Source organism: Trachurus japonicus, chromosome 9, assembly GCF_045865225.1.
Source record: "Trachurus japonicus isolate A0001 chromosome 9, Traja_1.0".
NCBI lineage: Eukaryota > Metazoa > Chordata > Actinopteri > Carangiformes > Carangidae > Trachurus > Trachurus japonicus.
This window is the reverse complement of record NC_140915.1, coordinates 17,957,359-17,984,694: the sequence shown is the minus strand read 5'-3', so window position 1 is coordinate 17,984,694 and position 27,336 is coordinate 17,957,359. Positions and strand designations below refer to the sequence as shown.

Genomic DNA, 27,336 nt, shown 5'->3' with positions numbered 1-27,336 from the left:
CAAGATGAGGTATAACAGAATCACAACAGCAGTGGGAAAAAGAAACGAAAAAAAAAACAAACAAACTCAAATTTGTGAAATCAGCACAAGAGTAGAGAACATGTGAGTAGAGAGCATGTGATGGAGGTTATACTCCCGCATTCAGATTTCTGCTTTTTCAAACATTGTACTAATTTCACAAAACTCTTGAGGCCTGGTTGGTGAACAAAAAGACGAAGTGCATGCATGTACACATATTGCATGTGAGAGAACATAGTAGTTTCTGTGCAAACATCCTGGTGTTCCACATCTCACATGAACAGGCTGAGCTAAATCATATTCTCGTTTACACACATACACATAGGGGCTACAGCTGTAGCACATGCAGCACTAAGACTGAAGACACTTTAAAGTATTAAAGAGACAAAACAGGAACACTGGCAATCCAGAAAGACCACCGAGGGCCAAACCAAAAACACACAAACACACGCGCCTTATTAGAAAGAGTTTAAGTCTTGCATGCCGTATGCGGTGCACAGGGAATCTCTTGACATTGTGTTGTAAAAAGCACATTCTTCTGGTTTGCAGCAGATGGCTGTACTGTAGCAGTGCCTTCCCATTGTCTTAAGGCAGGTAGGATGGGAGTGTTTACATTTATTTTGCTGCACAGTGTCCGCACTGTTCACAGAGACATCTTCAGCACTGTGAAGGGAAGGCGTGGGACGCAAAAACAAATAAACAAAAAAACATGCAGAAAAAGGCCGATCAAGACAAATTAATCACTCAGTCAAGCCAAACTGTTATTTAACGATGCTGCTTCCACCGGTCCACACAACGTTATTGTTACTTAAAATTACACAGGAATTACATTCATTTCAGTTAGCAGTTCAGACAAACCTGCTTCCCGTCAGTGAAAACATTATTTGCTGCATCGTAGTTATTGTTTTTCAGTGTGAGCAAGAAATGTGATTCTGTTCATGTCGTATTGGAAGAAAGAGGATGAACAGACACAACTCTACACCGAATCTAAGATGCATGTTTACTCATTTAAAAAAAACAAAACGTTCAAGACGCGTGATTGATGCTCCCCCACCCATGTCCGGTGATCACAGCCAATGGGATGTATCAAAACACCATGGTGACCTGTATGTCATCACATGGTCACAATGATCTGCTGCCTGTTCTCTCCTTCACCGAAGAGCGGGGCTATTTGATGTGGGCTTGTGTGAGGTGCTTTTCAACAATCAGTGTGTTATCAGCAGTAGACTGACATCAGCTCTTCAGTGTGGAGAAGCAGCAAAAGCACCGTTAGATAAGCCGAGTGATTATAGCTGCTGTAAAGACACTGAAAATGTCCACAGAAAAGACTATTGTCAATGTAAAAGTTCACTTTGTAGCCCTTCACTCTGTCTTGAGCCACAGTTTTTCAACCTTTCAACAACTGTGTTGTAGCACACTAGTGCACCTGTGTCTGTGACTCACAGCTGAGTAACACAACCGATACGAGTTTCAATGGAGCGTTTTAGGAGCTGCCGCAGTCTTGGCAAGGCCCGATTCCTCCCCCAACTCTAAGCTTTTCCAAAAACAAGCCAAGGAGCGGAACTTCAGCGTAGTAAACTCATCCATCTATCATCATACAGTAGATTATCATCAATTTATCATCTCAAGCCATAGTAGATTGTAAACATTTAAATTACATAAACTGTTATCACGAAGGAGGAAATTTGCCTTAAAAAAGTGAAACTGTTTTTGAATCAGGCTCACAGTATTTCTGCTGCTAATTTAAGACATTCTGATATGGGAGTCTCACTGCCGGTGCCAGAGTCTAGTCGGCTGAGAGGACCCTAGTTATTATTTTCACTGTAATAATGGAAAATCAACAGCGCCATCCCTCGCTCCTCCTATCTGATGAAAGGGACTTTTGCTGCTCTCCGTGGGAACTGTTTGTTTTACTCTATAATTAGTTGATTTGGTAGGTCTTTATCTCGTCCTGTTTGGTGCCATAGGATAATTGCATAACAATATGATTTGGCAACATATGAATAAAATTTAATTATCTGGTCGTTGGGGAACTGTGTTTTTACGATGCTGCTTTAGTTGGCATGTCTCAGCCTTGGAGGTTGAGTTGTATGTACTTGTGTATGAATTACAGCAGTTATTTGTTGCTCCAAAGTAAAAGGGCTGTTTGACAGTGGAAATGTTTCAAATGAAACAAACACCTTCACTGACATTTGACTTTCTTCAGCGGGCAAGCTTCTCTACGCTGGGAGCTGATCACTCAGTTTACTGAATGTGACACACTTTCTATAGATATGGGCCCTTACATAATCCCACGCAAATAAACTGAATCATCACTTAAACTGAAGAACTCGTTATTGCGTTGAAAAAAAACAACAACTCCTCAGTCAAACAGAGACAGATCAGTGCAACCTCACAATTCAAGAAAGAAATAACACATAGTATTTTTGTTCCCGTCACACTTCAGTACTGAACTGATAAACAAAGGCAGCTTTAACAGACACTAAAGACACTTTTTTTTAAAAACAAATCAATAATGTAATTTGGTTGGAAATCCCTCTTAAAAACAGTGAGTCACAGTTTGGTCGACCTGAACCTTTGGGATTAATGACAATAAATAAAAAATAAATAGGAAAAAACAACGTCATTGTGATAAATCACTGAACAGGTCTGAACAGAGGGTTACCTACCTATCCTGTCCTCACTGTAACAGTGTCTCCACTATCACTGATGACACTGTGATTAAACTTCAATATATATGAGTATGTGTGTGAGGAGTGGAGGAGGCTACAGGTTATTTTAAGAGTGTGAAATTAATGTGACATATCCTCATGGCTTTAGTAGTACCTGTGAGTGTGTGTTTGTTTGACTATATTTGTGGGGTCTGGTCTGGGAGTGTGGTATACTTGTGGGCCTGTGGTGCCTCGTGTTGGACCCCTCAAGTATTAAGGGTTGTTTGAGGGTTAAAGCCTGCTTTAAGGTTGAGGAGGTTTAGTTGTGATGGTTGGGGTTAAGGGGTAATGGCGTCGGGAATACAACTGTGTCTATGACGAGTCCCCACAAAGATAGTTGTACAGACGACTGTGTGTAAGTAGTATGTGTCAGTACGTGCATGTGCTTTAGCTGAGAAGCTCCAAGTATGTGACAGGCACTTTTCCCTTCAGATTTCCTCTCTCTCCGATCAGCCAGTCAGAATCCATCCCAGGCACCGTGTAGACTGTGATCAGCTGCAACACAGAGACACACACTGATTAACATGTGCAACAAGAGCAAAGGCTAAAAAAGGTTTCAAAGCTAAATAGAATATGTAGAGCCTCATCTAGTCTCTTGATGGTGATATGCTGACACAAATCACATGTTTGAATTCTATTTCATCACACATTAAAGCAGAAGCAAGCGGAATGTTTGTGTTAATATAAGTCTTAAATAGTTATATCTTCCGACAGCAATCATGTATATAGAGTGTTTGGTCCAAAACACGGGTCTGTCAGTCACTCTGCTCTGCTGTAAGCCGAGGAGAAAACTTTCCTTGTATCCTACAACGTTTATCCAATGAGGAGAGAGAACGGCATAAAGGGGCGGTCCTCTCTGTGTGTGCAGCCAAGGGATGCACGTGCATTCGATGATGTAGGGACGAGGGCGGGGACTGCTAACTCCATCAGCTGACAGGAAGTTAGCCAAAACGACCGGATCGCTTACTTCTGCTTTAACACCTCCCACGCACTGACATGGGAGGGTCTGGGGTCAAATTATTTACTTGCCCAATGCACCATATAATCCAGAGTTACTGACCGGATTTCAGTGTCCACACCTTTTCCTGTTGGTACAGCCACAACAGAGCTGGACAAAGTTGCTGATGACACTAACCCAACATTTGCTGCAGCCTCCACATTCATAATACAGTTGTCATTTTCTTGTCCAGCACCCTTGTGTTTCAATGACAAAAGTAAGTAAAGTAGGCTAACCATCAAAAATCTGGTCTGAGGCATACAGTATTTGCCAAAAAAGGTTGGTGCATATCATGCATACATCCTCTTACGCACAAGCTCAGTGACCACAGTGACCAAAGTGACCACATGGCCTAATGAGTCTCTCAGTGAACATTAAATTTTATTAATGGAACATGTGCGTCATGACTTGTGTTGTTGCTTCACTGCAGATGCACTGGTTCCCTCAGTTGTTGTTGCGTCGTGTGTCTGGACCAAACTCGCTGGTCATTTAACACGTTACATTAACATTACAAAAACAACACGAAAAATGTAAATGTTCCTTTTTACTTTGTCAGAAGAAGGAGAAACATGGAGAGACTCCTACAGCCTCCAGCCATCAGAAAGTTCTGAGTGAAACGGTCAAATAAAAAACAAGTGAAACTGATGAGCAGCACAAACTGTGCACGGTGCCGACTGATGAGAACAGAGAGAGAGAGAGTGTCCGTGTGTGTGTGTGGACTCAGCTGTCGCTGTTCCGGAAAAGTCTCAGCGGGCGGAGCCCACGTTTTTCTAGACTGGCCCAGGGGGAGTATAAGGAAGCACTGGGAGGTGGAAGAGTCACTTGAGTTTGGCGCCTTGTGACGTCCAGTACCACAATACTTCCAATTCACCCGCTTGGAGACACGATCTCAAAAAAGTGTAGCAATCAATTAAGGGAGTGAACAGACTTTTTTCATCTCCAGGTGTCATAGAAAGGCCATGGGAACACATAGGACCGCTACAAAACCAGTATAAAGTGGATTTTGCATAATGGCCCTTTAAATCTAGGCTGTCACACTGATCTCCCCTTCAAAACTGCTGCATTCACGAAACTGCTGCTGTCAAAGCTTGCCTCCACCACCCCAGCCTCCACCTTCTCAGCGTCTCAGAGTCCAAATGGCTCCCATGTATTCTCAGTGCCTCAATTCCAATCCAGGGGTTATTCATTGCACTCTCTGGAGTGACATAGCATGCGCTTGTCAAATCCAGGGAGCCACCGGAGTGGAGCCCTCAGCGCCAAGTCTAACTGTCTACCATTTGTTGCAATAAATGGTTTTAATCAACGACGAGAGTGTTCCTGAATGAATAAGTATTTTTGGGGGCTTTTTTTTGCCTTTAATCGATAAGACGATAAGTTGAGAGAGGCAGGAAATGGGGAGGCAGAGAGAGGGGGAATGAGGTGCACAGGGGGAGTCGAACCCGGGCTGGCTGCAGCGAGGGCTGTAGCCTCTGCATATGGGGAGCCTGCACAACCCAGTGAGCCCTAAAATTAAATTTAAAGCCCTAAAGGTAGTACAGGAAGTGGCTTTGTTATCAAGCAGTGACAGGAAACATTACTCTGTCTGTAACACTACGAAAGCCATCTACAAAAGAACACTGTGTATTTTTAGCTTTACTTGTTCAGCTCTGAATGTTGCAGGGAGGGACAACTTCTGGAAACTTCCTCTTCCTCCAGAATTACCAAGATATTTCATGGTTGCGTGGAAAACTACTGATGCTGTGAGCAGAGTCAAGTCAGATTGGAGCTGCAGCATCAAAGCTCTCACAGTTACTGTACAACTGAATTACCACGGATGTAGTCAAATCATTCAGGTCATTTACAGCCAGAGCTCTATTTGTAGGAACAGTCACAATTCCTTTGTCTGATTTGTCAGGGGCCGCTACTACTATGTCCTGTCATGCATTAAAGTAATTAAAAAGAAGGGATTCCCTCTGTTGTTATGATGATGTGACAACATTCCTGCTGCCCACACTAAACCATAGATTAGATTATAACTTCCTGCATAGATTGAGTCCACTGATGATGATGTTTTAGCTCAAGTCATTCGCAGGTCAACGCCCCAAACAAAGGAAATGGCAGGAAAACAAGCCGTTCCCCCAGCCAGTTATACTGTGAGAAAATTTAGCCCTTTTCAGGATAATTGTTTCTACCTTCCATGCAACCTCCAGAAATACATCATTTTACAAACATGACATCAAAAGACCACAGACGTGTATCCTCAGCCTTATACATTCCTACATTTACATACCCACAACAACCTGCACCCTACATACATACTTACATATACAGCTCTGGAAAAAATTAAGAGACCACTCCCAAAATGATCAGTTTCTCTGGTTTTACTATTTATAGGTATGTGTTTGAATAAAATTCAATTTTTTTTCCCGTTTTATTCTATCAACTACGGACAACATTTCTCCCAAAATTGAAAAAAAAATTGTCATTTAGAGCTTTTATTGGCTAATGACTAAACTAGTCTAAATAACAAAAATATCGTCTTACTCAAAGTCTTTTCAGACCTTGAATAATAATAATAATAATGCAAAGAAAACATGTTCATATTTATTCCTTAAGAACACAGCAAGAATATTTTAACTCAGGAAGAGTTTATAAATCAGTTTTTGTGGGATAATGTCAATGTTTAATCCCAGCAGTGGTTTTTATAATCTTCCTATCCACCTTTTTCCGAACGTCAAAAACGTAGCCTGTTTTGCCGGTTTTGGAATGTTATGTTTACGTTTCCATGGTTTCAGTAGCCGCGGTAAATGCATGGATTTTTTTTTTTTTTTTCCCCCAATGAAAATCTGTAAAACGCATGGATCATCACAGCAGCTTTTAACAGTGGATATCACACAAATTGACATCTGTGTTAAAAGCCAGCGTTAATAGATCCATGCGTTTACCGCAACTATGACAACGCCTGAAAACCATGGAAACGTAAACATAAAATTCCACCAAACCGGCAAACCGGAAGCCAGTTTTGACCATACATGACGTTCGGAAACTTGTGGATAAAACCAGATGTGGTTCAGGTGATGACCTCATCAGTGTCTCATTAAGTAGAATGAGTTGTGTTTGTGGTGGTGTTTAAAAAAGAAAAGAAAAGAATGACTGTCATACATGTAGAGATGCTTTTAAGAAACACTTGTGAAAGTGGTCTCTTATTTTTTTCCAGAGCTGTATACTATTTCCCCACATTTACATATGTATGTGTTTCCCATGTTTACATTCTTTTTTATTTTCTTATTAAAGAAATATAAACAGAGAGGTGGCTTAACAAACATACATGCTGAACAGGCCACAGATCACAGCTGGGAGCAGAGAGAGTGAACCTTTTCACCTCTGTCACTTTTTAACTTGCATCTTCAATCACAGGGAGAACCCAACAGGATGTGAGAGGAGAGTGAACCAAAACCTGATGAAACACATTTGCTAGAGTAAAATGGGAACACGTGGAAAACCCACATCCCCTGAGGAAGGAAGGTCTCCCGCCGGCTCCTGAACAACATTGTTGCTTGAATAGACAAGAGTCTCATGACTGTCAAGCTGATATGAATCACATCCGAGAGGATCAACCACACATACAGTATGTGTGAATGAGTCAGTGTGCTCATCATCTTTAGCAAAACACCAAATGATGCAATATCTTCTAGAAGAACAATGCCATACCCCCCCAGTAGATTTCCAGTAGATCAAGAGGTAGGACGTGGCTCTTGAAAGTGTGAATGCGGTTTGTTGTTCATTATTAATAATTTATACTCTATTACTGATCAAAGAGAGACAACTTGTTGGTCATCCATGACTGCAACATACAACATACCAGCAACTTCATCTGGTACATTGTGTACAACCGCTCATTTAACCACACACGGCAGTGACTCAGTGGATTTAGGCACGTAGACACGGTCAAGATGACCAGCTGAAGTTCAAACTGAGGATCAGAGCAGGGAGGGAAGATGAATGACTTTGAATGTGACATGGCTGTCGGTGCCAGATGGGCAGGTCCCAGTATTTCAGAAATTGTTGATCTACTGGGACTTGAGCACAAAATCATTTCTTGAGTTCACAAAGGAAGGTCTGAAAAGGTCCAAATACCAGTGGTCAGAGGAGAGTTTCCAGACTGGTTCAAGCTGACAGAAAGGCAACAGTAACTCAACTGTCTGAAGTCCACACGTCACGTACCAAAGCACCTTCAATAAACCACTTACTTAAATCAGCAAATGCCACAAGTGAGACCACAGGTTGATGATGAATCCTCACCTCATCAGCTAGCAGGGAGAGCTCACTGGAGTCAGCAGCATCATAGTCATACAGGACTTTGGCCTTGCGGGTTCCTGTAGCTGGTGCCTGAACTTCCTCAATCTTAAGTGTGTCCGTCTCCGTCGGGCTGCTGATTCCTTCTGCTGCAGAGTCGCCAGCCGTCTTGGAATGAGTGGAGTTCAGAGCAAAAGCATTGGGAAGTCTGAAGAAAGACAAACATGTGGGACTGTCAGAAGAGAGAGCACATACAGAATACAACACACACACACACACACATGCACACACACACACACAACAGGAAACACACAAAAAACAGTGTCCGAGAAGTCACTACATCTAGTGTCAAAGTGTCTCAATTAGCAACAGTAGAAAGGCACTGTATAATATTGCAATGCAAAGTGCAAAATAGCTGCAATAAGTGGAAACTAGAACAGAGAGTGTGATGATTAATAAACACACTCACACTCTCATTATGTATCTGTAGCACCATGGTATAAATGTAATCCAGCAGGATTTACACTACAATTCATTTCCAACCTACTATCCTGTCTCTCTGATGTGTGGTTGTTCTGCAACAGCCATGATTATTGACATAGTTTGGTGAGAAGATAAAGGCACCAATGACCAATGCACTCTTTTAAATAGGTGTTAAGATTTATCACCATAGCTGTCATCCTGCTTTTGCACAATTGTTTCCGAAGTGTGTCTGAGAACAACACTTGGGTGGAGTGATTAACTGAATTGTTACGCACCTTCTCACCACACACTGATATACTGATAAACTTCATCCTCCTTTTTGCCGCACTATACATACTCAAGTTTCCTTTTGCTTACAGAGGCTCAATACTTTGGAATTCTCATCTTCATGTAGTTAAAAGTATTTAAGTTAAGACTTTAAGTTTACCTGTTAAATCAAGACTCTTAATAGTTTCTTTTCCAATATAGTTGTCTTTGGATCATTATCTCTTTACATGCTCATACACTCATTCACTCAAATACAATTATTTTACATTTATACACACCAATGTTTTTATGGGTTTATCTTTGAGTGTGTGCTATAAAATGGCACTTGTATTGCTTTCTTTTCTGTTGTTATTTGTTGTTGCTTTCTCCTATTGTTGCTGTTGATTTATCTTCTGAACTTTTGTATATTTCTTGGGGAGGGGCTTTTTATAAGCCCATATAGGTCTTTTTTTAAACCTCTCCCGCACTTACTATTCTTGTTTCATTTATGTTTCTTGTAATTGTCTTTTCTTATGGTGCAAATAAATAAATACAAATACAAATACCAGCCTGCTTTTGTGCTAGTGGAGTGTTGCTGGGCCACAAATGTTCCTACACTTCTTTTCTTAGTTGCAATGTTTAGGACACAGACAGTTTCCATCACAATGCCAGTTACTGGCATTGCATGAGCTCGTGTCCCATCCTGTCCTGAGTTTTACCTGTTCCTTGTATAACTTAATACAACAATTTCATGTGTGAGAAAGCAAATGTGTGGGTCAGAGCAGACACACAGAGGTTAGAGACAGACCACAAAATACTCACACATCCTCATCACAGCTGAGGGCGTGAGACATTGAAAATTTCTCATCATTTGGCAAAACCAACAATAAAAACAGGACCAAACTGCTTTTGAGGACAAATTGCAAAACATAGTTAAAACAACAAATCAATCAAAAAAAAAAAACCTCTAAAATGACAAAACAGAACTCCATGTGTATTTACTACTGTTTTACCTCCTCCTTGATGTTATATTAGGACCAAGAGCAACCATGTCATAAACTAGAGTTGGTAATAATCAAGCACTGACTGATACTACATACAGATGAAGCCTATTTAATGCAATTTAAATGGGTTAAATTTTAAAGCATAGGCAAACTGTATTGGGCATTTGTATTTTATATTAATTAGTTAATGACAAGAATGATCCAAATCATGACTAAATCAAATATTTGTGTTCTTACAAATTATGCAGTAAACATTTTGTGTAATTCTGTATCTACAAGCAAACTGAACTGGAGCCAAATCTGCTGATCTCAGATTAATGTGTGTGTGTGTGTGTGTGTCAGTGAGTCAGTTCACTGTGACGTCTTGTTGACATGCACTAGAGAGGTGAGGCTTGCGAAACAGGATGTGGCAGTGAGAAATGAGAGTTGAAGACATAATAGAGACGCATGTGGGTTTATTGTGGAATATGCTGCCACTGAAACCCGTTTTGCCAACTGTCAGCACTTCATAATAACAAATCCATCATTTATTAACATCCTTGGAATGCCGCCTTCACACTTAGAAACCTCCAAATACATTTTAACTAGACTCAGCATGAATGTGATTACTGGCTGACGCTCGTTCTCACCTGCCCAGCTCTTTCTGAAGTTCTTGCATATGATGGTGACACTGCTTATAATAGGCTGCCTGAGCTTCCACGAACTCGTGCAGACAGCGCAAGTGATTCACCTGAGGAGGAAGAAACAACACGACAGAACTGATTATGTATTTGACAAGTGAAATTGTCATAATTACCGAGTGAAGTCTTGAATTCTGGCTAAAAAACCTTGTTTGACCATCAGTTAATCATGCACAACTTAAAAACACTGTATGCCTCAAACACACTCACAAAGTGAAAGGTAAAAAACACAATATTTAAACGTCATGTTGTTTGATTTGAAACATGATATTCCTGCCTGTATAAGGTGAAAGTGAACATATTGTGGCTGACATACATGTGTACTACTGATACCCTCCAGTAGCAGCCGTGTAACCTCTGCTTGGCGATCAAACTCAGTTTGGGCCACTCGCAGCTCATGTTCAGCCTGAAACAGGGAGATAAATGTTAGGGATACACAGTGTTTTTAATTTATATGGTATAACAGACCGATGAGAGAAAAATAATCTGATAAATCATATTACAGGAGATACAATCATCATTAGCTCTCACATTTCATAAGAAGATTTAAGATGGATTTTTTTTTAATTACTTAAATTACTCATAGATTGAAGATTATAGCTGCTTAGATTATAAGGGTATGAGTATTCATGAATGAAGAGCTTGTTAGATTATCTAACAAACACTGATTTGCAGTACTCACCTTTTCCACTTCCTCACTCCACAGCTGAGTGGATGCAGTAAACAGGAAAGAAAATACAAGTTATTACAATAATTTATCTGATGGTATTTAGTGAGATTAAAAGTACCAGCACCTAGGGTATTACAACATACGAATCACCATACTGTGTACGTATATGATTTACCTATTCATTTTATATTATTGAAAGTGTTTTTTATATTGTATTTTATTGTATTTGCTTGTTTGCACTGAAAGAGTTGCTCTATTTTCGTTATACGGAGTAATGACAAATAAAGGCATTCTATTCTATTCAAATGTACTGTTTATAGTATACAGCCCTGAGTGGTGTCAAAGCTGGAGTTGTTGATAAGGCCAGTATGTCCTCATTGTGGATACACAGGTTTCAGTGTGTCATCAAAGAGATAGTAAAGAGAGAGTAAAAGGTAATTTAGAGACAGTCTGTATAGACAGCAGCTGTTTTGTAACATATTTGTGTCTCTATTTCTTTCTTCTAAACCTTTCTTAAACACTTCTAATCCCTACAAAGTAAAAGAAAGAAAGACGCTCATGACCACATCTGGAGAACATTTCATTTGACAACAAAGCAACTCCCCGACACATCCTGACATGACTGAGTCATGACTCAACTCATTAACAACCACACTGTATGATTATATATCTTTAGCCCTGTTAAAGATATGAAGTGTGACTCAGTCACTCTCTATAGCACTTACACCTTCTCCTTGTGGTTCAACCTTTGGATTTAATAAGAATCATCTGTCTGGTTGTTGATAAGAAGCATAGCAACAAAAGGCATGACACAGATGTCTGGTATGAAAGTCAGAGCTTATCATCACCACAGTTACAACACCTACTGACTAAACATGGCTGAAGTCCACTTTCATTGAAACTTGTAAACAATAGCTGGTCACACCAGAATCATAATACAAAGTTTTCCTATGAACTTTTCTCATTCTCTGTTTCTGATGGAACAACGTGCAGATACAACCTGATAATTATAATTACTTGAGCTTTAAGGAATGATTGCACATGTCCTGAATTGTCTCCTTACCGCAGAGGCACTGGCAGATAGGACATAGTTTCGGGGTCTGGTTTCCTGAAAATCGGGAGCCATCTACAGAAGACAGTGAAGTTATTTAACAATGATGCACTCAGTATATCCAGGGCAACCATACAGTACTTCAGAAACACAGGCAAGACGACTGGCGAGCAGAAATGAAACGATGATGCTGATGAGCTACACGCAGAAAAACTGAAAGTTGCTTTTAGTTATCAGTGACTGATAATTCACTTCTTGATCCTGCATCCGTACAGGTGGTTTAACTGCCAGCGCACTATGATTGAGTTTGGTGTGTCTGCCTGATAAGAGGTGATGCAACGCAACCGAGTGTTACCAGTGAAACTTGCTGTATGACCTGTTTGCCTAATTCACTAACCTTAACAAATTGTCTGTTACTGGGACAGTCATTGATATCACTTGGCTTAAAAATAATAGTTCACCCAAAATTCAAATTGCACTCATTATCTACTCACCCTCATGTCAACTAAGGGCTGGGAGAAGTTTCAGAGTTATCCGTGGCTTCTCTGAGTTACAGGGGGTCTCGGCATAGCACTGCATGTCCATATAACGGTTGCAAATGGATACCACTTTTCTTCTTAACAAAAAGACACACCAAAAAACATCAAAATACCTCCGCTACAAACAAGCTTGAAATATAGACTTATTTAATTTTTTTCGGAACAATGTCGCATTTCGGGGTTTCAATACAAGAAAGACATTACATACGAGCAGCATGGAGGTATTTAGATGTTTTTTGGTGTGTCTTTTTGTTACGAAGACAATTGGTATCCATTTGCAACCGTCATATGGACATGCAGTGCTGCACGGAGCCCGGCTTTAACTCAGAGAAGCCACGGATAACTCTGAAACTTCTCCCAGCCCTTAGTCGACATGAGGGTGAGTGAAATTTCAATTTTGAGTGAACTATTCCTTTAAGACTATGGTCAGCAGTCGGTCACCATGCACATGCCAACATGCATTATGGCTGTCAACATCATCTGGCAACAGAACAGTCAGTTCTGTCCAACAGTGAAACAAAAACAAGCTTCAAGAAAAGCAGAGGGAGTTCATTCATTCAAAGATCATGGTAAATGTTTCTCTTAGGATCTTCTGTTTAAGGCAATTTGCAGAAGGGGGGGTGTAGTGGGGGGGGGGCTAGCTCCTGAGCCACAGCCAGCCACATGAAGAAGTGAAGAGGAAATCACATTTACATACAAAGTCTTTGGTCTTATGACTGCAGATGGTAAAAGTTCTTTTCTAAAATACTGACTTCAACTGATTAAAAAGAACTTTTAGTTTTTTTATTTTGTGGAATTTTTCTTTGTAGGTTTGTTTTGATCAGGGCTTTCTTTCCAGTGCTAGGTGCCGGCCATATAGCCGACTACACAATGAAGTCCAGCTGGCTACTTCAATGACTTTAAAGATGATTTTTATAGGCTATAAATATTTTTTTTCGATTTTAATAAAAATTAAATGTTATTCTTACAGACTGAAAACTGAACCGCATTCATTGAAGTTGTGATTCACTGCTTGTACTGATAATATCCACAAATTACATGTGGTGTGTGTGCGCACACGCACTCAGCCGAGACAGTGTGTCAGGGCCCTCAAAGGCTTCTTTTTCTTTAAAGGTTTGTCTCACTAATGACAAGTTAGACATACCATTGTCATTGTGTTTGTGAATGCTCCAACTAACAGATGTCTTTTTTAGATGTCATTTGCCAGACGCCGGTATTTACTCCTGGCAAAGACTACCGGGGTTTTCAGGCATTACATACAGAAGGAGAAAACTCATCAAATACACAATCCAACAACGCCAAAACGTTCTTGTGGAGAAGCTGTGACCTGCACATTCGCTACGCTATGCAATAATCATGTATTATTATGCAACATTAAGACACATGAAGCAAATACTCCAAACTACTTGTGCTTTTGAAATCACTCCGCCCAGCAGCTGTGTCTGGAATGTAGTTCTGGCTGCATTCGACAACTCTGTCTCGTAATGATACATTATTATTTCACAGCATGGTGAATGTGCAGGTCACAACTTGTCCACGAGAACGTTTTGGAGTTGTTGGATTGTGTATTTGATGAGATGGATGAGGGACAGGGGACCTGTACTGTTCTCCTCCGTTGTGTTGGCTGAGCAGCTCGGTGATAATTATCAATGTCAAAAATCAAACACGCACCGATAATTAAAGGTAATGAACCTACCCCTGGCTATATGACTATAGGGATTATGGCAATAGGAGAATTTGCCAAAATGTTGAACTGTCCCTTTAACAATATCCTGCCAGAGGAAGCAATCAGAAAATGACATATGATCTCATCTTGTTGGGAAACGTTGGCTAACATTAGCCTCAAGCCCTGGACTCTTCACCACTACTTGGAAACACCATCAGCTGATCTGGGACTGACGTAAACACAGTCATACTGTACAGAATGTGGGATTTTTCTTTTTAGGTTTGTTGTGAAACCTACGTACTCCCAATTGCAAAACCTAGGGATCACCCTGACAAACAACCAGCTGTTCAAGTGGATTAAGACTACAGTAGATCTGTAAAGTGATCACATTAGCAGATCATTTGGACAGAATGTCAGTCCAGGACATGATTTCTTCTCTGATTGTTTTGGGTGGGGAGTCAGGGTTTGATGAGGGCAAAACCTCTGTGGTCTGGGCCCAGAATTACAGCAGTGCATGTATAAACTGCTCCATTAACCTGTTCCTTTTGATTGTTTACTGAAATAATGATGATTAATGATCCAAATCTAATGCATTTAAATCACAATTCAAAGAAAATCAAGCAAATATTTTCACCATGCAGCAAATATCAGCATGAAGTCAATGCTCATAAAGACAAAGGGAGACATCCATGAATAAATTTATCATCACAAGCAAAAAACAGAGTTGTTTGAACACAGATCCTTTCAGCAGAGAGCTCATCAGATAGAATTGATTTTTTTTTCCCCAATAAAAAAAGTTAGCTCTCTGCAAAGAGTCAGCTTCAGATTAAAGCTGATATTTAGTCATCAACAGTTTCTCGCCACCAGTAAATGAATGGCAGAGAAAATCAACTAAAAGCAAGTGAGACGGTAGAAAAACCCAACATGTGCATCAAATTCAACATCTTTAAAAATATCTTTATACTCACTTCGCCCTCGCACTGAAAAGGTTGTGGATACAAACAGTCAGGATTAGGGCAGTTAGTCAGTTAGTCACGACCAAAGGTTTGATTACTTTACTGTGAGTGAGGGAATGTGTGGGAAAGGCCCCATGGTGTTTTTGAGGACATTAAGAACTCACCGCAGCTTTTGCCTCTGCCAACTTGGACTTCTTCAAACGTGCTTTACATGCATCCAGGTCCAGGCGAAGATTTTCCAGAAGACGTCGCTCTTTCTGAAGTAAATTAATATGACACAGTTGATGAGCAGCTGAAGTGAACAGTCTGATAAATTGAGAACATATTAAGGGTGCTCCATGACTCATAGTGATTGGTTCCCATTAAATCCACACAATAAAATGAAATGTCAAATTCCCTAGCTCTTACAATAATAGGTTTGTCATTGACTGTTTCTGATTAAAGAGCTGATTAATGAGCATCGTCCTATCGCTCTCTGTGCATGGTTTTTAATTAACCTCAGTTGCTCAAAATAAAAGGGGAGTTCAGTTTTCTACATGGACTTGATGAAAATGTGGCTGTATATACACTCATATTTATTTATTTATCTTACTAATAAAAACAGCAACAACATGAAGTCTGCATTGCTGCATCAGTATGATCTATTAATTATTATCCAACACAGCCATATTATGTCCTGCATGTTATACTTTGGTTCAAATATGCATACACCTGGTCAGACCTGGTGTGAGATTTTTGCATACCCTACGCTCACGTTCAGATTGATAAATGCCAATACTTGCAGGAGATTTTGCATACACTCATTTCTTTGGTGTACGCACGTTTGATAAATGAGGGCCGATGTCTGCTATGTTATTTTTATGAACCTGTTGCAATTACTCGCTGGTTTACTGTCAGCAGTTGGTTTCACTGCTAATGAGGATTGACTATTAAAGGTACAGTATGTCAGAAATCTAAAGCAACTGGCCGTAAAATCCTCCTAATATGTCACAGAGACTCAGGAATAATGTTCATATAACATGATGAACTCACCAACAACAATAGTACAGCCAGAGTATTCGCATTAAAAATCTTTTTTTGCAGACTGCAAATCATGTTTATGTTTTGAATTTATGTGTTTACATGTTGCGCCACCTAGCCCTCTCTCCCAGTCACAGCGGCGTCAGTGGCATTTCAGCCTCTGGTCTGGTCCACTGAGCTGCCGCTACAACTGGGAGAAAAAATGAGATCGCTGTGTTTTGAATTTGACTGCAGTAACTGTTTTTGGCCACATTCTTACATATGGCACCTTTAATTATTAATTATTTTGAGAAATAGAGTAATGATGTGTCCAATGGATGAACTATAATTTAAGTCTTCTGATGTCTCCTGATGCCAAAGATCTGTCTCTGCAACTGTGACTTAGCATTGTGAACTGAATCCAACCATGGGCCATTAAGTTTTGATCTAGAAGCTGTGTAGTGATTGGGGAGTTTTTACGTCTACCAACTGGTAATAAAAATCCTCCCCCTAAAAATACCACTGCACCAGTGGAACTCACTGAAATGGTTTTCCAGTCTCCTTCCAGGAAGTTCCTGAGGGGAGTCAGAAAGCTGATGGCTGATGTCTGGAGGAACTCTCTCTCTGCTGCTCCTAATCTCCTCTCACATTCCCCCACCTTGATCAGAGTGCTCCCTGCAAAACACAGACAGGACCAATAGTACTGCATCTCAGACATGGATACATTTCCTGGATATGTATCTATAAAATAAAAGACAATGCTGTTAATTTTGTCTCAAATTCGGTGTATAAGTTGCACTTTTTTCCATCTAAAAAAGTTGGGTGCGGGTTATACACCGATAGACCAATGTAAATGTCAACCCCGTTTACACCTGGCATTAACATGCGTTTTCAGTGATCAGACTGAAGTCGGATAGAGCTTGACCACTTGAAGGAACAGGTGTCAAACGCACCCAAGACGAATTGAGGACGGCTTGTGATCCGATCGGCCAAACCACTTTTGGAGGTGGTTGGGGACGCATTGTGACCACATTGAACACAAGTGTAAACAGTAATGCGTCCTGTATCCACATACAGCTACGTGGGCGGAATGGTGTTTCCCACAAAAATATTATTATTGTTACGTTTCGCGCACACACACACACACACACACACACACACACACACACACGGATGGACAGGTCTTGCTGGAACGCTAATAAACGCTAAATGTGCTGTGTATTTAAACCTATTCATTCAAAATAAAAAGAAAAGAGCTACAGTGCAGCACAGAAACTTCACATTGTGGACTTATGGAATAACTTGAATAACATCTTTATTAACAAATAGCAATAGAAAACCTTGTTTTCCCAGTTTGAGACCCTCAAAAATAGACTGCGACTACTAGTTGCCAATGCAACTTATAGTCCAAATTTTACAGTACCGAGTTAAAGAGTTTCCTGATAGTACTTGTTTCTTTTTATCTATCTTTCTGTCTCTTTCCTGTTTCTCTACTACGAGATAAATATAGATCCGATAAGGGTTATTATTCAGTGGAAAGGAAAAGGAGCTGGGCTTCTTCTTCTTCTTTGTAATCTACACCACATGAATAATAGACACACAGGTTTGAATCTGACCCATGGGCCTTTGCTGTTCGCATCCCATCTCTCTCACAAACTTTCCTGTCCCTCTCCACTGTTCTATCACTACAAAGCCAAAATAAAAAAAACAAAAGAAAAGGATTTGAGTTGCGTGTCCAGGTTGTGTTGACACATCGCTAACATCAACAATGTGAACCAGGCCAGATCTGCATGTGGTCTGGCCAACCTGATAACATTCCGACTGTGCACGATTTGTTAACACGTTTTTCCTATTTCAAAACAGATGTCACATTAACATACAAGCCGTAAATTCTCACCATATGGAGTTCCTGACCCAAATTCCTTTGCTGCATCCTCCATGTATTGACCCAGTAGTTCCCCATTGGTAATTCTGGACGGTGCCTTTCTGTCCAACTTCTCATACAGAAACTCCTCAATTCTGGCACCTGCATAGAAAGTCACAAAAAGTTTAATTCACGGCTCAGACGTATAAGAACCTTTGAGATATTTTACTCCTCATGCTGATTAAATTAAAACTATACCCAAAAATAATGATTCACACAACTAATTGATTAATATAAATGATAGTCGATTAAATGCTCTGAGGAGCAGAAACACAACATGGATTCTCACAGCATTGGCACAAAATGATCACTCAAAGATGTATATGGCTTTATGCTTAGTTTTCTCTATGTAAAGCCATAGAAAACGTTTTTCACAAGCCATTTCGGATGAGGATATGGTACTGATTTTTGGGTGTAGTAGATTTATTTAATCAGGACATGAGATGCTTCTTCATCCAAAGGCAGCATCTGTTTAAAATTTTTAAAAAATCATAAAAAACAAAACAAAACATTGGATGACTTAACAACACAAACTCCTTACAAAACATGGAGTGAATTACCGGTCCCAGGAGGATTTTTACAAACATGGGTTAATGTCAGCTACACTGTCGACAGTGTAGTGTAAGGTTTCTGTTCTTCCACTGCAGTGCAATCAGTAAACACAACCTTAAAATATCTATAGATGATTCAAAACTGCACATTGCACCCAGACAACATGTGCGCTTTTGATATTCAGCACCTACATGTGACGACACAAATGATGCGATTTGTGTTAGACTTGGATGGTATCTTTGGATGGTATCTTTGTTTTCATAACAAAACACCAAAACATGCACAGGCCTGTGCTATTTTGGCCTTTTGATATGCTCTGATCCACCATGTGGAATCTGACTTGTCCAGATTTATTGCACAGCAGGATGACTATCCCACGGTTGGCCAGAGTCATGAGGAACTATCCTTAATGATAAAAAAGAGTAATTACTTTTCTCGTCAACAACCCGCAGAACAAATTCCCATCTAAAAACCCCAGGGGTGATATCATGGAGACAGATCACAGTTCACATTCCTCTCTCCTCCCTAATATGTCTGTGAAGAACAGGTGTCTTTGATCTGTGGTGGATCAATTCAGTGCAATGGATCCTCAGAGCCCTAACATTAGGCTTCATTCATGAACCGTTGAGAACAAATTTGTTCTTAAAGCCCCTGTACGTAGCTTTTAACTGGATACGCAAATGTCTCTGGTTTCTGCTGATGTGTCTCTGTCACCTACAACAGCAAATGAGCCCATCAGTGTGAAGATACGCTATTTCTAAGTAGTCTAATTCTATACATCTGGAAGGCATGGTCGGGTCAGACCACTGACAAAACAATACGAATAGATACATTATGCTGCTAAAAAAAAGGAAAAAGAAAAAAGCAAGTCCTGTCTTCTTTCCGATGTTTCCAAAACAAATCTACACACGCCGGCCAGAAATGTCTTCATGACAGTGGGAAATGCAGTCTTCATTCCGGCAAAACACCACCGCTTTCGTCCACAGGGGCCGCCTAAATCAACACTAAATGAAAAGTCTGTACAGGGGCTTTACATACCAATTATGGAGATTTAATGAAGATTGTGGCATTCACTAATGTTTTCTTATCCAGGATTTGTTCTTGGCTACCTAGAACAAAATCTCTGCACACTCAAGAGCACACTTGCGCACATACGAGAACTGACACTAAATAATTAATAATAATAATAATAATAATACATTTTATTTGTCGAGCGCCTTTCATGGCACTCAAGGTCGCCTTGATTAATTGCGTTTTCTTCTGTTCTGCAGTTGTATATATGATTTGAATTTGAATACATTTTTAGAAAGTATTTTAATTATTTTACAAAGCACTGAAGTCTCTTACAAAACACTGTAGACACTACTGTAAATTAACATCAGTTATGCTTACTGGGAATCCCCACGCGATCTAATGGCAATTACGGTAAGTGACTGGTCCTGCTCATAAAAGTCTGGACCAGCCTGTCCCCCTACAGTACTCTGCATCTCTCTTCTTTTTTTGGCAATACTTTTTTAACCTCAGATTTGAGATCAAACCATTTCTTCTTTACTTCATCAGCTCTGTGCTCTTCTCGGTGGACAAATGACAGCATCCCATGCATCTTTTTTGGTCTGTTACTTTGTATCCACTGCAGACGCTACAAAACATTTCTGCAGAATTTTTCAACTCATCTTCTCGACTCAGTTTCTGTGGTTTCTGTGTGCACACTGCCCTGCAGTCTCTTGCCATTTACTATGCTAATCCTTTGTAAATTAGTATAATCTGGAACGGGCTCTCAATTTACGAGGAGATTTAGCTGCATTTCTGTGGTCCAAGAACACGTCCATGAATCTGATGTTGAGTTTTCTTAAGAAATTTCTTCAGAAAGGTTTTAAGAAAATACTTTGGTGAAAGAGGCCCAGTGTTATCACCTTGAGCCCCTTATGATTCCTTACTGTGGAGGACCGCTGTCTTTTGATTGGTCAGCACATGATGTGTCTTTTACAGAGAAATAAGTCACTGCTGTCACATGATTTGTTAACCTCATTCTAAGCGTGACTGCCCAAAACACTGCCTAAAATACTACCCGTTTCCTGTTCCTGTCTCATTCTTAGTGTGGAAGAAGGTTTCCTAATTTTTCTTAAATGTTGTTCTTAGAATAATAAGGTGACCAGAAACATCAGTGTTCAACTAAAACAGATTTGCAGCCCCCTAGTGGACAAATGTTGATTCAAGCAGCAACAAGTGTAATTCTAAACAGCTGTGCTAACCCCTCATCACCAAAACACCACCCAAGTCTTAACACTTCACACAGGATAAATGAATACCTGAAAATACTTAAACACATAATTACAAAGCAACTGTTAAAGTCAACACATTTTCCACAAGTACATTTTGGAGCAGCAGATGCATGTGACGGTTTTAATCCAGGAAAATTTGTCGTCCCACAGGAGAACAATATAGAGCGGTATCCCTGAAAATGATTCATTAATATAGAGCCGCTTGCAATATTTCTCGACTGTAAGACAAAGCCTCATGTGTCAGGTTGATTATGTTTCCATGTTTTTGTCCTGTCCTTGTTTACTGCTCACATAGGTGTTGATTGACAACACAATTTAATTTATGTGGTTTATCATACACTGACACAAAGCGCATGCCTTTTTTTAAATTACTATTAATGAAGCTGATGCAGGACATTCACAGAGGCTCAGATTGTACTTGTGGAAAATTCTGTATGTTGGAGCAGAAATCTGCAGCCTGTCCTGCCCCGTCTGTAGCTATTATCTATATATTCCACAAACACAAACATAAACACACCACACAGCGTCAAGATGGAGTAATGAAGAATTAACTTTCAGGAGATGTTAGGAAAAGAAGATAAGAAAATATCAAGAGGATGAGAGGGAACTCAAGCAATCCTGCCCTGATTCTGGATCAGACTCTGCTCCTCTATCTTTGTTCAATGTAATCTCTATTCTCCCTGTTGAGATTAAATTATAGTGTGGTTTTCTGTCCACATCCTGCACTAAAACATTTTTAAAATATATGTGCTGTTAGCATTTAACTCATTGCTTGATGTTGACTGCCTTGAGTTATTGGTCTTCTCATCCCTGCCTCTATAAACAGCTATTGGATTCAGAACAGTGAAAGCACTTGGAAGTGAGCACAGCCTTTATAAACAGCTGTATTATGGAAAATGTGGGAACAATTCCTTCTAGAGAAGACACTCAATCAGAAAACCATCTTCAGGAACTCTTTGGCAGAGTGAGGAGCAAGTGATTAGGTGGTTTTTGGTTAGGGCTTTATATATGCATCTTTATAATTGCTAGTTAGCAGTAACAGCTGTTTATTTACTAGTCCAGCTTCAGCCCCATTGTGTTATAATACATCCTCTGAGTGGCTACTACTTCTTCATGACAGATTGAAAACTACACTGAGTTAGTTCACTATTGTTACAATTTAAATTATGTTATTCTCATAAACTCATGCCAGTACAGATAAAGAGGAAACTACATACAAGAATGATACTATGTCTCTTTTTTTGAACATGGACAGATATTATGGTTTAGCTTTATTACAAGATGAAGGTGAGAGAGAAAACATAGCCTCCATGAGAGACACAGTTGGTTCCTTGATTAAAAAGGAGGCACAATTTCTGAATAAACTATTACTAACGCACATACATCATGTGCAGATACGCATTGCAAAGCTCTGAGTCTCAAAGCATTCAAATGTATTTCACAGACAGCTATGACCTCAGCGTCGTTCTGTTCATGTTCATCAATGACTTCTTTTCTAGCTCTAATTCAAAGGCATGAAAGTTTTCCCCAGCAGGGGACCCGAGTCGGGAGGCAGGATACTCACCAGTGTGATCAACTGTAGCATGGAGAATCAAAAAGTCACACGTTAGACCTCCCCCCACTCTCCAGCATGTCAAATTATTTGTAGTTTATTTTCATTTGCCTTTTTTTTTTTTTTTAATCAAAATTGATTTCAAATATTCAAAAAATTGGCTTTGCTAACAACTATGAAGAATGACAAACAGTTGCTCCAATTAGAATTCAGACCCTTTAGTGCATTGTAGATTTGACTGTAAATTAATGATACTTGTCATTTGTGTTTTCTCATTCGACCTGTGACATGTTATGCTGATATGGTTTAGTGACATATGAGTATCAAACTTGTTGCAGACACTGAGGGATTAGTGCACCAGCTTTATTTTAGTGTTACTATTTATACATTTGGAATATTTTAATATTTTTTCACAATCCAATTGCAATGTCTGCATTAAACGTGTATTGCTTATATGATATTATATTATCATAATACCACATAAAATAGTCTGGACAAATACTGTTTATCAGAATTATTTCTAAAAGCAGGTCAGCATCATGACCGTCTCTGATGTACCTGGTCAATCGTAAAGGATCTGAAGATTTTTGTGAATGGGAGTTTTGAATTCTCAATGCATTGCCAAACCTTCTGAGAATATGTTTTAACTTGGTCAACATGATTATTGAGTATAGACCGAAAATTTTCATTTGCAACAAAAATAAAATCTACATTACAATAAAGTGTTAAAAGTAAAAGGGTCTGAACGCTCTCTGAAGCCACTGAAGAGTCAATACGTTTTCTTTGGTGATAAATGCAGAATTAAAGCCGGTTTATTTACTGCATGGGACACAGTTAAAATGTTAATTGTTCAAGTGCTAAATTTTACTCAGACTAATGAAATATAATGATGAGCTCCAAGTTCTGTCAAAAGGTATGTGCAGTAGCTGTGTATTTATGCACTGTAATCCTGCATAAGAAACTGTGACTAGTAGTCAGTGATGACTTGTCTACCCTCAGGTCATAATTACACATTTATCTTCTGTTCAACAACAGGTGTTTAAAGATGGCTATGTTTACACTGGGTAAACACCTTCTTTTTTTCTGTATTGTAAAACATACATTGCAGAGGAGGTCGCCAAACAACACAGTACTACAACACTGTTAAACCAAAACATATATTCCTGGTTAATGGGTGAAAACATGCAATGCCACCAGCATGGTGCTATTAGCTCATATCATTTGGTATTGAGCTTAGTTACTGTCTATTGTACTAGCGCTACTACTACTACTGTATGTTCTATTTGTAAAACGTCTTACTAAGGACACTGACACTTTACTATAACTACAGTAAATAAAATAATGAAACCTGATATTGGTTGACACACAGTATTATCCCATTCTTGCAAAGGAAGACTGCCACCCTTAAGAGGAGGCAATGACATCACAATGTATGACTTTTTATAGCAGCAAGCAAGTTTTAGACAGCACAGGTCACGCAGCACAGGTCAAATTGTAAGGTCTCAATATTTTGTTTGTCACAGGCACCTACAACAATTTTCTTAATGGTGCACTTCCATTAGTGTAATCAAGTCAAGCTTTGTTGGACTTTACTGATATTTGTATCACATGGGAAATATCTTATGCATTATGTGCTTCTTGTTGATAAAATCTGGAACCACCATTGCAGCATTTTATAACTGGGCTAATTAATTACCCCCCCTTGTGCAGCAGTTTGCAAGATTAATTTATGTTCTATAAGGGGGAGAAGCCATGACAGCATTACTGTACATGTGTGTTAACATAAAATGTTTTGTAGAATGATATGTTTGGTGTAACTGTGTCATACTTGGGTTGGGCTGCAGCAGGACCTCGGTCTGTCTGTAGATTTTCTCGGTCCAGTTTTTGGTGCAGTCTGCGCGGCTCATGAGGTTTTCAAAGTGAGCGTCCAGCTCTGTCTTCTCCGCCTGTCCCAACTTCTCCTCCGTGAACTGAGGCCGAGCAGACACATCACAACAACAACGGCATCAATAGCAGCAGCACTCAGTGTAACAGGTCAAAACAACCGTGTTGTCTCTCAACAATTGCTATTAAAGGCTTTAAACAATACGGAATAACACCAGGCTGGATTCAGTTTGGGACTCGCTCCTACTCAGCTGACATCCTGTTCCGCCCCCGCCCACCGTCCTCACACCACAACCTTACAAAAATTAACCAAATAACAAGACAGGTGATACCCAGTAACAAGTTATGAAGCTTTAATAATCGACTTAATGGTTGTTTCGCATTAGCAAGCGTCACGTTAGCTTGACTTGGAAAGATGAACGTGATGTTAAAGTGGCTCACAACAACAGAGTCGATAACTGCATTAGATGGCGCTGGGTTGTGTTTTCTATGCTAACGTAACTAAAATAAGTTACCATTACCGCATTAGCACGGGTACTGTACCTTGATGTTAGCATAGATACTGTACACTAGCGTTAGCCCACATAGTGTAACGTAACGTTAGCCTAGCCCGCACTGCACTGTAACGTTAGCCCCTCATACTGTTCACTAACGTTAGCCTACACAGTGTAACGTAACGTTAGCATAGCCGAGATACTGCACAGTAACGTTAGCCTACACAGTGTAACGTAACGTTAGCATAGCCGAGATACTGCACAGTAACGTTAGCCCCTCATACTGTTCACTAACGTTAGCATAGCCGAGATACTGCACAGTAACGTTAGCCTACACAGTGTAACGTAACGTTAGCATAGCCGAGATACTGCACAGTAACGTTAGCCCCTCATACTGTTCACTAACGTTAGCATAGCCGAGATACTGCACAGTAACGTTAGCCTACACAGTGTAACGTAACGTTAGCATAGCCGAGATACTGCACAGTAACGTTAGCCCCTCATACTGTTCACTAACGTTAGCATAGCCGAGATACTGCACAGTAACGTTAGCCTACACAGTGTAACGTAACGTTAGCATAGCCGAGATACTGCACAGTAACGTTAGCCCCTCATACTGTTCACTAACGTTAGCCCACACGGTGTAACGTAATGACACCCGAGACTCGGTAACGTCGCGTTAGCCTAGCCGAGATACCGCACAGCAACGGCCGCTCTTGTCCTGTGCCGTGCAGGTAATCAGTAACGAGAGTAACGTCACACACTAACCAGCTGGCTGTCAAAACGAAAGGAGCTGCCTCAGTAACTTAGCGGCTGCTCGAGAGCACTTCGCACGAGCTTTTCGTTAACTCACCTGGACGGCTCGTGTGAAAAACAGTCCGGCACCGGAGGCCAGTTTCTTCACGTTAAAATCCATCGTGTGTTTTGGAGCAGCAGCAGCAGCTAAGTGATGTGACACTGGAGGCAGATGAGACCACTCGACACCAGCTGTTATGGCCCCACGTCAGAAATCACGTGACCACCGCGCGGGTGAAGGGTCGTTACGTCAAAAGCAAAACGTAATAGTCAATTTAAATGCAGCATGTCGTTGTATTTTTAAAAACATGGCTAAGGACAAACAATCCTATTCCATAACGAGGACTGTCTCTTTCTCGTTATGCAGTAGGATATCCTGACACACAGGTGTTTTAATCAGATTATCACGACTATGTGGGTTTTTAATCATTTTCTTTAGGCCTACTATCAAAATAGGCTACACAGACACATAGCTACGCCTACACACACACACACACACACACACACACACACACACACACACACACACACACACACACACACACACACACACACACACACACACACACACAGGTTGACAGGAGAAATGATCATGTGTCCAACTTGGCTCTGTCTTATGTGATTGTTTAGGTCATCAGTTTAATGTAATATAAGGTCAGAACAGAAATGGGGAAGAAAGCTTTTAGATTTTCTGCTCCAACATTTTCCAGTCAGAGCTCAAACTTCAATGTCTGGTAGGCCTATCTCTGAATGTGTCCAAGTCCATGATGAATTCCATTACATCCAGTCTTCAGAAGTGCAAAGATTTTATTTGAGTGCATATTTTTTATTTATTTTTTTGACTATACGTGTAGGCTAAATTCATTTAACTAATCTTGAAAATTCAATTGTTATTCTATTTGTTTTTAAAGGCCCCATGGCATGAAAAATGTGATTTTGGTTATTTTTTTCATGCTTGGGGAGGTCTCTGGGCCACGTATATATAGGCTACTACCCCATGCATCAAATTGGTCATAAACGGAGAAACGCACACCGCCCATTTGTAGGAACATCGAGCAGATAGCACTTCCTCCTTTCTGTGATGTCACACACAAGGTAGCTGTTATGGAACTGTGTACATTTTTACTTGCAGTTGCATTTTTCGACCAGTAGATGGCGCAGTAGTTTCATTCATGTGTTTTTTGCGTGCATGGGTTTTACAGGAAGTGATGTAGGCTAACCGGATGTTGTTGTTTTTTTACCTGCTCCGTAGCAAGAGATTTCTCCGTCCTCACGTTTGTTTTACCCCTTTGTAGTGGCAATATGAGTAAGTAAACATTATTTACCATTAGTAGATTGCAAACGCTTCTGTAGTTTATCATAATTTGTTAATTAACGAGCGAGATGTGATCGCGGACTCTGCCCGTAGATCTGTGTGTGTTAGATCCGCTACCTCCGTTAGCAGGCTACATGTAAACTTGTATTATTTACCTTGTGGTAATTGAACCTTTTTTGTATTTGTTTCAGTTTCACAATTTCTGGCAATAAATGCGATCCTGTCACAACTCCAGCCTGTTCC

At 40.1% G+C, this 27,336-nt stretch overlaps 1 protein-coding gene across 2 annotated transcripts; it reads right to left on the bottom strand.

Annotated features, from left to right (window-relative positions):
- Nucleotides 1–2,418: 2,418 nt before the first annotated feature.
- Nucleotides 2,419–26,011, bottom strand: sh3glb2a (SH3-domain GRB2-like endophilin B2a). Of its 2 annotated transcripts, XM_085786315.1 has the most exons (12): nt 25,837–26,011; nt 24,434–24,575; nt 18,193–18,321; nt 16,837–16,970; nt 15,461–15,553; nt 15,309–15,320; nt 12,148–12,210; nt 11,097–11,120; nt 10,731–10,820; nt 10,364–10,464; nt 8,008–8,209; nt 2,419–3,224 (listed from the first exon to the last, which is right to left on the bottom strand). In XM_085786315.1, exons 1-12 carry the CDS (start codon nt 25,897–25,899, stop codon nt 3,117–3,119), a joined length of 1,161 nt encoding a protein of 386 aa, XP_085642441.1. In that variant the 5' UTR covers nt 25,900–26,011; the 3' UTR covers nt 2,419–3,116. The 2 variants fall into 2 exon arrangements, with proteins under 2 accessions (XP_085642441.1, XP_085642442.1); XM_085786316.1 differs by lacking the exon at nt 15,309–15,320 and having other exon boundaries at nt 25,837–26,010.
- Nucleotides 26,012–27,336: the final 1,325 nt, after the last annotated feature.

Coding starts and splice junctions, on each gene's coding strand:
- sh3glb2a (XM_085786315.1), bottom strand. CDS start 25,899: ATGGATTTTAACGTGAAGAAACTGGCCTCCGGTGCCGGACTGTTTTTC. Junction 24,576..25,836: donor TTTTCACACGAGCCGTCCAG/GTGAGTTAACGA, acceptor GCTCGGCCTCAG/TTCACGGAGGAGAAGTTGGG. Junction 3,225..8,007: donor TCTCCCTGCTAGCTGATGAG/GTGAGGATTCAT, acceptor TCTGTGTTGCAG/CTGATCACAGTCTACACGGT.